The sequence below is a fragment of the Equus quagga genome, chromosome 18 (genome assembly GCF_021613505.1).
Source record: "Equus quagga isolate Etosha38 chromosome 18, UCLA_HA_Equagga_1.0, whole genome shotgun sequence".
NCBI classification, from domain to species: domain Eukaryota; kingdom Metazoa; phylum Chordata; class Mammalia; order Perissodactyla; family Equidae; genus Equus; species Equus quagga.
This window is the reverse complement of record NC_060284.1, coordinates 5,825,739-5,838,863: the sequence shown is the minus strand read 5'-3', so window position 1 is coordinate 5,838,863 and position 13,125 is coordinate 5,825,739. Positions and strand designations below refer to the sequence as shown.

The window sequence follows — 13,125 nt, the reverse complement described above, 5'->3', positions numbered from 1 at the left end:
AATAGACTGTTGGTGACAAGAATGATAGCAGAGAGAACGGCCAGGAGAAGGCTAGAGATGTGTAGAGGTAGTTCAGATGAGAGGTGAAGGGGTCCTGGACTAGGGTGAGAGTGATGAGGAAAGAAGTGGTTGGATTTGGGATATATTTCTAAAATCCAGTGAGATTTGCCAACAGCTTGGGAATGGGCAAGGAGAAAAAGAGAAATCAAAGATGAGGGTAGGGGCCAGCCTGGTGGCATAGTGGTAAGGTTTGTATGCTCTGCTTTGGTGGCCTGAGTTCTCATGTTCGGATCCCAGGTGCAGTCCTACACACCACTCATCAAGCCGTGCCTGGCAATGCCCCACATACGAAATACAGGAATATTGGCACAGATGTTAGCTCAGTGACAATTTTACTCAAGCAAAAAGAGGAAGATTGGCAATAGATGTTAGCTCAGGGCCAACCTTCTTCTCAAAAAAAAAAAGAAAAGAAAAGGAAGGAAGAAAAAGACCGCAGAGTTTTTGGTCTAAGCCTCAAATGGGGATGGGGAAGCGTGGGTAAGGAACAGATTGGGAAGAAGGTGGAAGCAAGAATTTGACTTTGGATATAAATTTGAGATGCTTATAATACATCTAACTGGAGAAGTCATGTAGCGGTTGGACTTATAAATCTGGAGCTCAGGGAAGGGTTTGGGGTCTAGACTAAATCTGGGGACATCAGCCTATAGATAATATTTAAAGATGTGGGACTGGAAGATATCAACTAAGGGTGAGTGTCTGAGGACTGAGGACTGAGCCATGCGTTACTCCAGCATTTCGAGGTCAGAAATATCATGAATTATATAATACCATTAACTTGCTTACATACCACCAAAAGTCAGAGCATTTCGTGGAGAAAAATTGCTGTTTACAATAAATAAATGCTGTACTCCTGTCTGGTGTACTATTCTGGTATCTGGGCCAACCTAGTGGCATATCCCACCACTTTGACTCGGGCCTGGCAATGTCCCCAATACTCAATGAATTTCCAGCATATTTTTTTAAGGGGTTAACCAGCTTGTGAATGACAGTTTCCTGGAGAGCCCTCAATCCTGTGACAGCAGCAGTTTCCTGTCTCTCTCTCCTTCAAGTGATTGTCACTAATATTTGCCGCTCCTGCTTTATCAGTCCTAATCTTTGCACTTTGTACTGTAATAGTATTAATATGACATCTAAGTTTATCTAGCTGGGACTTCACTGCATTTCTCCAAATTTATTTCTTAAATTAGTTTTGTAGATTTTCTGATTATTTTAATTTGGGTTAATTTTATTTCTTCCAGGTACACCTCCAAAAATGAGCCTAAACCTAGAAAAGTTGATTTTGAAAAGTTAAATGTGAGCCCTCACTTTTTACCAACAAATATAAAAAAAAATCAAGAAAGCAAGTCAACAGGTAATGCTCTGTGTAACATATTTACTTCTTCTTTGCTTTATTAATAAGGGCTTTTATTATATACTTTATTATTCATTAATGTGTGTCAAAAGTTTTTGATAGCTTGATGTCTCTGTTGAAAGCATTTGCATGAGAGTATATGGGTTATAACCGCAGTGTGAAAGATTTCAATGTGCTGTAAAGAAGAATTCCCTAAGAGGAAGAGATGTTAAATGTCAGAATGGACAATTTATACAATTCACAAATTAAAAATGTATCTTTATGTTTTTTTTTTAGAAAGAAAATATCTGAGTTTTCTTTCAGCTCAACCCTAAGAGTTTCCTTGTTATTGTTTAAAAAAAAAAATCAAGTATGGACATCTTGCTTAATAGAAACTTACTTTACAGGATTAGCAAGTTTAGGAATCTGTGAGCTAGGAACCAGCGTTATACATCCTCAGAGAATGTGAGTGTTTTGTGTTGCCTTTGTTTTTCTTTGTCTGGCATTACCAAAAAACCGTTCAATTGCATCGTTCTCATCAACATCCTTGACTGAGGCCCCTTGGCTCCACATTGCCCTGTAATGCCCCATCTCTCTGTTATTCTTCATAATCCAACTTCTCAAAAGATTCGTTTACATACACTGTGTCTACTTTCTCAGCTTTTGTTCAAACTGCAGCCTACCGCAATCTGGTTTCTGTCTCTCCATCACTCTACTGAAGTTACACTGATCAAGGGTGCCAGTGATCACCATGCTGCTAAATCCAAAAGCATTGTGATTTTCTTCCACCTTTCAAAACTAGTTGATCACTCCCTCCTTCTTAAAACCCTCCTCTTTGGGACCCATAGTTTCTGTTTTCCTGCTATCTCATGCCTTTCTCAGTCTCACTTCTTAATTTCTCTTCTCCATCCTTAAAATGCTGTATTTGCTCAGAGCTCAATCCTGAGCCTGCCTCTGTTTCTACACTCTCTCCTTGGATAATCTTATCCAATCTGTGGTTTAAAATTTTATAGAGATGCCACTAACTCCTTGATTTATGTCTCAATCCAGACCATCCTCTGAACATCAGATGCCTATACTAAGTGACCTATTTGTTAGCTCCACTTACACTTCTTACAGACATCTTAAACTTAACATCCAGAAATGGATTTATGATTCCCTCTCCCAACCATGTGTCTCAAACTTTCTTTCCACTCCCCCACCCGATCATCCCTGCCTTGGTACACTGGACCACTTTGCCAAGTGGCTCAAGCCTGAACCTAGAAGCCATCCGCGATCTCTTCTTTCTCTCCTTCCTAAAGTCCAGTCTATCAGCAACTCCTTTCCATTCTAACTCATCTTGAATTAATCTATTTTCATCATTTCTGCTGCCACCATTTTAATCCAAATAGTCATCATCTGTTGTCTACACAGCCACAGGAGCTTACCAACAGGTATTTCTCGTTTCATTCTTGCCCTCTTTCTAATCAATCTCCTTCTTATTAAACCATTTTAAATTATGAAATAGCATGCATAATAAAAAATGAGTATAGCATAAAAATGCACTGTATAATAACCAATTATAAAAAATAAAGACCTATATAACCAGAATGCAGGTCAAGAAGTAAAACATTGCCAACAACCACTCAACCTTTTCCAAATCATTTCTCCCTCCCTTGTTCCTAGAGGTTGCTACTATCCTGATTTCTGTGGTAATCACTTCCTTGCTTTTCTTAAAATTTTTACCATCTGTTGTATGCATCCCTAAAGAATGCAATTTAGTTTGCCTGTTTTTTACTTTATGTAAGTGTAATCATGCTATATGTATTCACTTGTATTTTGCTTCTCTTTCTTATCCTTGTTTGTAACATTCACTCACAATGTTGTGTGGAGGTGGACTTCTTTCATTTTCATTGCTTAGAGTATTCCATTGCATGAATATATCACAATTTATCCATTCTATTGTTGAAATTTGGGGTTTTCAGTTTTTCAACCATTACAGTGCTGAAATGAACATTCTTGCTTATGCATCCTGCTGCATATGTATAAGTTTCTTGAGAGTATATATCTAGGATTTATATTACTGGGTATGCTTACCTTTAACTAGTATAGATAACGGCAAACTTTCCAAAATGTTTGTACCAATTTACACTCACATCAGATTTGTGAGAATTCTCTTTGTTCTGCTTTCTTGCTAACATTTGGAATTGCCAATTTTTATTTTAGCAATCTACTGAATATGTAATAGCGTGTTGTTATGGTTTGCTTTTGCATTTCTGTGATTACTACTGAGTTTTAGAAGTTTTTCTAAAGACTATGGACCAGTTGAATTTACACTTTGGGAAATCATCCAAGTTTTAGCTCATTTTAAAATTAGGTTTTTGTCTATTTCTCATTGATCTCTTTATATATTCTGGTGATTAGTTCTTTGTTGGTTTTATGTGTTATGAGTATCTTCTCCTTTTCTGTGGATTTTCTTTTCACTCTCTTTATGGTGTCTTTTTTTTTTTTTTTAAGATATATCCATTTACAATATACAGAAGAAATGCATTCAAACATTGAGTTAGCATAATCACTTTGTAGGATTTACCTTAAAAACCACATTGCCCACAATGATTTTTTTTTTTTGCTTTTTTTTTTTTTGAGGTGATGGATATGTCTTTTTTTTTTTATTAATGTTATGATAGATTACAACCTTGTGAGATTTCAGTTGTACATTTTTGTTAGTCATGTTGTGGGTACACCTCTTCCCCCTTTGTGCCCTCCCCCCACCCCCCCTTTTCCCTGGTAACCACCGATCAGATCTCCTTGTCAATATGTTAACTTCCACCTATGAGTGGAGTCATATAGAGTTTGTCTTTCTCTGACTGGCTTATTTCACTTAACATAATACCCTCGAGGTCCATCCACGTTGCTGCAAATGGGCCAATTTTGTCTTTTTTTATGGCTGAGTAGTATTCCATTGTGTATATATACCACATCTTCTTTATCCAATCATCAGTTTCTGGGCATGTAGGTTGGTTCCACGTCTTGGCTATTGTAAATAATGCTGCGATGAACATAGGGGTGCAAGGGACTCTTGGGATTTCTGATTTCAGGTTCTTAGGATAGATACCCAGTAATGGGATGGCTGGGTCATAGGGTATTTCTATTTTTAACTTTTTGAGAAATCTCCATACTGTTTTCCATAGTGGCTGCACCAGTTTGCATTCCCACCAACAGTGTATGAGGGTTCCTTTTTCTCCACAACCTCTCCAACATTTGTTGCTCTTGGTTTTGGATGTTTTTGCCAATCTAACGGGTGTAAGGTGATATCTTAGTGTAGTTTTGATTTGCATTTCCCTGATGATTAGCGATGATGAACATCTTTTCATGTGTCTATTGGCCATATTTATATCTTCTTTTGAGAAATGTCTGTTCATGTCCTCTGCCCAATTTTTGATCGGGTTGTTTGTTTTTTTGTTGTTAAGCCGTGTGAGTTCTTTGTATATTATGGAGATTAACCCTTTGTCGGATAAGTGGCTTGTAAATATTTTTTCCCAATTAGTGAGCTGTTTTTTTGTTTCAATCCTGTTTTCCCTTGCCTTGAAGAAGCTCTTTAGTCTGATGAAGTCCCATTTGTTTATTCTTTCTATTGTTTCCCTCAATTGAGGAGTTATAGTGTCCGAAAAGATTCTTTTGAAACTGATGTCAAAGAGTGTACTGCCTATATTCTCTTCTAGAAGACTTATTGTTTCCGGCCTAATCTTTAGGTCTTTGATCCATTTTGAGTTTATTTTGGTGTGTGGTGAAAAAGAATGGTCAATTTTCAATCTTTTGCATGTGGCTGTCCAGTTTTCCCAGCACCATTTGTTGAAGAGACTTTCTTTTCTCCATTGTAGGCCCTCTGCTCCTTTGTCGAAGATTAGCTGTCCATAGATGTGTGGTTTTATCTCTGGGCTTTCAATTCTGTTCCATTGATCTGTGGACCTGTTTTTGTATTTATGGTGTCTTTTTGATGAACAGAAATTCTTTCGCTTAATAGTAAGTCAAACCAAATCTTTCCCCATTTGGTTAGTACTTTTTGTACCATATCTAAGAAATCTTTCCCTACTCTGTGGTCATGAAGAGCTTCTCCTATTTATCTTGCAAAATATTTTAGTTCTTCTTTTTACATTTGGATATAAAGTCTACCTGGTATTAAATTTTGAGTGAAGTAATGGTCCAAGTTAATTTTTTTTCATGTGGGTATCCAGTTATCCCAGCGTGAGGTTAGTGCTCTGGGCTCCTCTGGAGTTCTTATTCTGTTTTATTTTATTGTCTATTTTCTACATCAACACTACACAACATTAATTTTTGTAGCTTAAAATAACCCTTCATATCTGGTAAAATAAGTCATCCAATCTTGTTCTTCAAAAGTAGCATGGCTGGGGCTGGCCCCGTAGCTGAGTAGGTAAGTTCGTGCGCTCCGCTTCGGGGGCCCCGGGTTTTGCCAGTTGGGATCCTGAGAGCAGACATGGCACCACTCATCAGGCCATGCTGAGGTGGTGTCCCATATAGCACAACCAGAGGCACTCACAACTAGAATGTACAACTATGTACCGGGAGGCTTTGGGGGAAAGAAGAAGAAGAAGAAAAAAAAAAGATTGGAACAGATGTTAGCTCAGGTGCCAATCTTTTGTTAAAAAAAAAAAGGGTATCATGGCTATTTTCTATTTTCCATTACGATTTCTTCTTTGACCCATTGGTTATTTAGAAGAATATGTCTTAATTCAAAATATATGAGGCTTTCCTAATTGTCTTTTGGTTATTTCTCTTTAACTCAATTATATTGTGGTTTGAGGATACACTCCATATGATTTCAGTCCTGTATATTAGTCAACACTTGCATTATCCCCCAGTGTGTGGTCAATTGTTGTAAATGCTCTGTATGTGCTTGAAAATAATATTTATTCTGCAGTTGTTGAGCATGGTGTTCTATACACTTCTTTTAGGTCAAATTTGTTCATTGTGTTTTTCAACTCTTCTCTGCGCTTACCAATTTTTCTGCTTGCTTGTGCTCTCAATTACTGAAAAATTTTAGACATTTATTTTCCTTTGTAGTGTTGTCAAATATTGCTTTACAGGTTTTTAATATAGTTTAGGCCATGTTATTAATTACATAAAAATTTAGAAATATTCCGTATTTCTAGCAAATTGAACCCTTTTTTCATTATGAAGTGATTGTTTTATTATCCAATATTACTGTAGATACCTCCACTTTCTTTTGGCTAACATTTGCATGGTGTATCTTTTTCCATCATTTTATTACCACCTTTCTGTAATGTTATGATCTGGATTTATATCTTATATTTATTGTGTTGTTAGATGTTTAAATCTACTCTGATAATCTTTGTCTCTGAAATGGAGCATTTAGTCCATTTACACTTAATGTAATTACTAGTATCTTTGGATTTAAATCCACCTTTTTATTTTGTTCTTTCTATTTGTCCTCTTACTTCTATGCCTCTTTTTCTGTCTTCCCATGTCTTCTTTTGGACTGAGTTTTTAAAATTTCACTTTTCCCCTTTACTAATTTGGAAGTTATGTACTTTGTTTCTATGCTTTAAAGGATTATCCTAGAAATTACAATATGCGTTCTTTCAAAATTTAATATTAACCTCCTTCTGGACAATAAAATGATCTTAGAACACCTTAATTATTTTACTGCCATGTTAAGTTTTATGTTATTACTAAAGTCCAAAGTCTCGTCTAAATATCATCTAAATCAGATACGAGTGAGACTCAAGGTAGGATTCATTCTGAGGCAAAATTCCTCTCCAGCTGTGAACCTGTGAAACCAAAATAATTATGTGTTTCCAAAATACAAAAATGAGACAGGCAGAGGACATTCCCATTCCAAAAGGGAGAAATAGGAAAGAAGGAAGGGGCAATGGGTTGCGAGCAAGTCTAAAACCTAGTAAGGCAAACCTGATGAGATCTTAAGGCTTGAGAATGATCCTCTTTGCCTTGACCTCTGCCTTCAAGACCCACCTGGGCAGAGGTGCTGCCCCCACAGTTCTGCCAGGTGGAGGCCACCACTCCCCCTCAGGACTCTGCTAGGCAGGGATCCCATGCCCAGGGCTCTGCCTTGTAGGGTTGCTGCCCCCAAGGCTCCAGGCTGCCCCACCCACAGGGCTTTGGGCAGAGTTAGTCTGGCCTGTTGAAACCGAGGTAATGGCCTCCGCTTTCAAAATTGAGGAGGCAGCCCTGATGATGTCTGAATCACCTTCACAGTCATTCTTCCCTTGTTTTGAAAAATAGCACGTTTGCGGCAAATAGCTCTATGCTCCCATCCTGTAAAATCCAAGAGGTCTGACAGCCTTCCTTCATTTTATCCCACCTCCAACCTCTTCTGTTCAAACTGGCAGTGTGGACTCCAGTCTCTGCTGGGGTGGCTGGGTGGATCCCTGGCTCACACCCATGCCATCTCCTTCTCACATGGCCAATCCACAGCACCCTTAGTGTTCTCTCTGAATATGCCCTCTCATGTTTTATAATATAGACAGGCTGAGCATTTTTCAGATCCTAAATTCTGGCTCCTTTTTGCTTAACAGTTCTGGCTTCAATCTGTTTCTCTCTTCTCACGTTTTACCATGAGCAGTCAGGAGGAGCCACGCTGCCCCTTCAACACAGCTTAGAAATCTCACCTAAATATCCAGTTTCATCTCTGGAGAGTTCTACTTCCACAAAACACTAGAAAACAAACACAATTCAGCCAAGTTCTTCGCCCTGTTACTCTCCTGTGGGGGCTCCACCCCTATGACCTTACCCAAACCTATTTACCTCCCAAAGGCCCCACCTCCAAATCCCATCACATGGAGGATTAAGATATGAATTTGGATGGGGGTGGGCAGGGCGGGGAGGCTGTGTAACAACTATTCTGTCTAAATTATACCTCCTTCTATTACTCTCCCGAAACAAAATCTATCTATTTCTGTCACAGCACGTATCTCAATTTATAGCTATTCACTCCTTTGTTTCTTTGCTTGTTTTCTGTATTACCCACGAAAATCTGTACATTATTGGGTAGGAATCACAATTCCAGAGTCCAAACCCAGTGCCTGGCATATAGTAGGTGACCAACAAATAAGTGTTGATTGAATGAATACCAGAAACCTTATTAAGTTTCTTACGTCTATTATCTCATTTAATCCTCACAGCATCCGTATAAGATAAGTAATATTATTTTCACTTAACATATGAGAAAACAGTCTCAAAGAGGTTAAATAACTTTCCTAAGCCTACATAACTCACACAAAAAAAGTAGGTTTTGGTCTCAAGCTGTCTAAATTTAAAGTCTGTATGCTTGACCGTACACTATACCTACCTTAAGAAAATCCAGTAAATGATAATCCAGATTAATAAAACTCATAATTGGAGATGGGGGGGATTCAGGTTAAGGGAATTCTTCTCTTTTTAAAAGAATTAATGAAAAGATTGCTTTGACTATCATCTATGATTTTATTTTATTTAGAAATTCATTTTTTCCCAAGAAGATATAGCTTTATTGTATAATACTAAATAATCAAAAGTTATATTTTATCAATAGAAATTCACTTAAAATTTTTTTTTGTTAAGGTAGAAATTCATTTTTAAAGCAAATTATTCTAGATTTACATTTATTCTATATTTAGCTCTAAAAATGTAAAAGCAAATGTGTATAGAAGCAAATAAGATTATTGAACCACATTTCTCAAAAGTATACTATGACTTAAGAAAATGGTTTGTTGAGTTAAATTAGAGGTAGTCTAATAGTACGGAAGTATCATTTGTGTTTCAATTTGTTTCTTTAGGGCCAGTAGAAGAAAATTCAAAATCAAGGTCTATCAGACCTCTTCATTATCTTAAGGATACAACTGAGGTAAATTTGATTTGTATGCTTAGAATTGCTTAATAGAAATTCAAATCAGCCCTAATAATTTTATATATGCTCCTATAAATCCCAAATTCAAATGGGATTCAAAAACATAAAATTTTAAAGTGATTTTATCTCTAATATTATATGAGACTTTATGTATGGGGATAATAGAGAAAATAATACATTATTTGTTGGACAGTCTTTATAGTAGAAATTGTTTATTGCGTATGATGAGGGCCAGCAATTATCATAAAGTCAGTTAAGAGAGGACATCATAAAAAACATTTAAGTTATGCATAACTTAAATATTTTATTTTAATTAAAAATATGAAAATATACATCCATTTGTTAATCTTTTGATGTGTAGCCAAGACCATTTTTTGAGCATGCTATAGTTATTTAAATTATATGATTACAATAACAGCTACCATAAACAGGTTTGGGACTAAGAGTATTGACTTTTTTTTTAAAGATTGGCACCTGAGCTAACAATTGTTGCCAATCTTCTTCTTTTTTCTGCTTTTTTCTCCCCAAAGCCCCCCAGCACATAGTTGTATATTTTTGGTTGTGGGTCCTTCTAGTTGTGGCATGTGGGATGCTGCCTTAATGTGGCCTGATGAGCTGTGCCATGTCTGCGGCCAGGATCCAAACTGGCGAAACCCTGGGCTGCCAAAGGGGAGCGCATGTTCTTAACCACTCAGCCACGTGGTCAGCCCCAGAGTATTGACTTTTGATAACCACTTGAGCATAGGTTCATGGGCATACTGAAAAGTAGCTGACCAGCCCTGAGTATTGAGCACACCTCGGATATCATTCAGTTGATTTTATCTAGGAGACTAGAAGGAGAAATTAATCCAGAGAATCAGCAAAGGAAAGTCAATTTAAGAGAATCTCTTAGTTATTAATTATACTATTATTAATCCCAATTATTGCCAATATAGAAAATAAAACATGGAAAAAAACATACTTCGGACCATAGTTAATAACACGTTGTGATTTTTGTTGCATATTCCTGCCTTTTATAATTTTGAAAAATATTGACAAGATCCACTATCCAGATTATTGGTTTATCCTCATCTGCATGGTTTATTTAGGTTCGCGTTTAATACATCTCCCAAGAAATATATATTATAATGTCACAATAAGTTTGCTCATCATAATAAATTTACTAGCATCTTATATAAAACATATAACATTTAAATTTTTAAAAACAAATTAAAATATGCATATGACTTTAAAAACTAAATAACACAGAAAGGCTGATAAGAACACAGAGCCCTTCCGTCCTGTAGTTCCTGTTCTGAGTTCCTTTTTCAGAGGCAACCATGTTTAACCTTTTTGAGTTTCAATTCCTCTTATGATTAACTCCATAATTCTAAAAAATGAGCTTCTACTGCTGTTTTTTAAAAATGTATCAACTTGAAACATTATCCACTGAATTATTAATAAAAAAGATTTGAATTAGCTTGTTTACACTGCTCTGCATCTCACCTCTCCCCTTCTTTCTTCTTCTGAATCTTTGAAAGTTACTTTTTTGCTTGTGTTGTTAACTGTTGTATCTTGAAATAAATATCTGCATGTTTTTTTTTTTTCCATCAACTTTAATCACTACCTCCTGACTCCTCTTTATATAAGATGAAGATCTTAGCAGTCTCATCCTTTCCTCCAGCTCTCCTTCACACCTTTGTCCCTGGTCAAATATATTTTTACTTTTACATTTTTTAGGTCAATGATTATATTCAGCCTTGAAACTCTGATTAAGCCCTTATGTCTTGTCTGTGGGTTAATTCTAAAATTCAAAATGCTACGAACAGCATTTGTGTTACTGTGACATTGTAAATGATCATTCATTGTAGGACAAAGTGATGTGCTGGCATTACATTTCTTCTCAATGGGTATAATATGAAAACAATAGACTCTCCTTTCTTATTTTCCATCAGTTACTCAAAAGTGATTCCATATTTTAGTTTCCCTCATATTTAGACCTTGACTATCTTGTAAACTTTTGTGTTTTTCTCTGGAGCTTCTAGTTGCCTTTCTCTTTTCTTGTGGAGAATAAGAACAAACATCTATATAGCACTTATGTGTGCCAAGCGCTGTTCAAATATATATATATACATAAATACATATAAATTACATCCTCAACAACCCAGTGAAGTAAGTAGTGTTATTATTCCTATTTGATAGATCAGAAAAAAGAGGCACAAAGAAGATAAGCATCTTGGCTGAGATCAAATTATAAGTGACAGAACCAGGAAGAACCCAGCGGTCTGATTCATACTCTTTATCTCTAAGATACACAGCCTCCCAAAAAGAAGCATGTAACTTTCTTACTATATGTGAATTTGGTCAAGCTTCCTTACTCTTTCTCTCTGTTGAGCATAATCCATTCCAATCCTCTTCGAGGAATTATTCATGGAGCCCAGTGACTTCTTGTTCTAAATTTGACCCATTGCTTTTAAGGGTGCTCTGCTGTTGTCACTGTGTCATTCCACTTTTGGTTTAGTAGCCAGATTCTAGTATCCTGTGTCTTCTTATTCTTCTTGGATTTCATCTTTATTTTCCTGGAATGTATCTTCAAGAAACTTCCCTAGAAATGGTACATGGATGTCTGGGAATGTATTTATTTTTTCCATATACTTGATTGATAATTTGGATTAGAATTATAGGTTTAAAATCGTATTTTCTCTAAACTTTGGAGCGAGTGCTCCTCTGTCCTATGCCATTGAATGTTGCTAATGAGAAGTTCTCAGTCTTTTGTAAGTGACCATATTTTATTTTATCTGGAAACTTTTAGGATCTTCTCTTTATCAATGTTGTTTTAAGTTATCTTGAGGATATGCCTCAGTGTGGTAATTACTTCAATTTATTCTGTTCAGTGCTCAATGGACCCTTCCCTAAGTCAGATGTCTTTCTTTGGGTCTTAAGATGTCTATTACTTTTTTTTCTAATTTCCTTTCCACTATTTTCTCCATTCTCTAATGGTTAGATATTAGACTTGGGTTGATTCTCTATCTTGCTTTTCTCTGTTTTTTTGTCTCTTTGAAATTTTGCTCTTTATTATGGGAAATTTCCTTAACTCTTTCTCCTGGTCTCTTTACTGCATTTTATTTCAGAAATCATATTTTAAATTTCCAGTGTTTCTTTCTTGTTCTTGGGGGTTTTTTTGTTTCCATAGAATCCTGTTACATTTGTTCGCAAATTTTTCTGAGGATATTAGAGTTTATTTTTTTAAGCTATTTTCTGTTTCTTGAATAATCTATTTCTTCTGGTGTCAGTGTTCCTTTCGTTGATCATGATATGTATCTTTGAAATTGCTGATTTTTTATCATATCTGGTAAATCTTCATTTGTTCGTATTTAAGAATGAAGATGTAGGTTAATGTTTCTATGAAACTGCCATTGATTTTACAAATAAGCCCCTCTCCAGAATTGAAAGCTAACTGGTCTGTGTATATAGCAGAGTTCTCAACCAGCTAGATTTATTTTAGAGTAGGAAGGTAGAGAGGAGGCAGTTTGCCTGGTAGCCCTGCCTTTGGATCCTAACATGAAGAGAGTTTTACTCTGGGGAGCCAAACCCACATTGGCAGGAAGTTTATCAAGAGAAAGACACTTATGTTAGCCTAGGATTAATTAAATACCACTGCCTGTAACTCTGTGTGTGGGATAGTGTAGCTGGGAGATGCGGGAAGTGGCAAATGGTTCAGAAATTCCGCAGACACAATTTCAGTTAACCTATCTCTTTACAACTTTTGTTCTCATTCCCACAATCTATACCTGACAACTCTAAGCCTGAAGTCTCTTCAGAAAGATAGAAAGATAGCATAATATTTTTTTAGTGACTCTGCTACTGTACTTAAAGCTTCAATTAACTTTCT

General features: G+C 36.3%; 1 protein-coding gene across 5 annotated transcripts in view; it reads left to right on the top strand.

Annotated features, from left to right (window-relative positions):
* The window catches only part of C18H1orf141 (chromosome 18 C1orf141 homolog), a 53,861-nt gene that overhangs the window by 24,751 nt on the left and 15,985 nt on the right, over positions 1 to 13,125 (top strand). For 4 of the 5 annotated variants that reach the window (XM_046645693.1, XM_046645691.1, XM_046645694.1 and 1 more), the window contains exon 5: positions 1,299 to 1,411. In XM_046645693.1, coding sequence (XP_046501649.1) covers positions 1,299 to 1,411 — 113 coding nt within the window. Of the gene's footprint in view, positions 1 to 1,298; positions 1,412 to 9,183; positions 9,252 to 13,125 lie in introns of all 5 variants that reach the window. The other variant, XM_046645695.1, reaches the window with a different exon arrangement.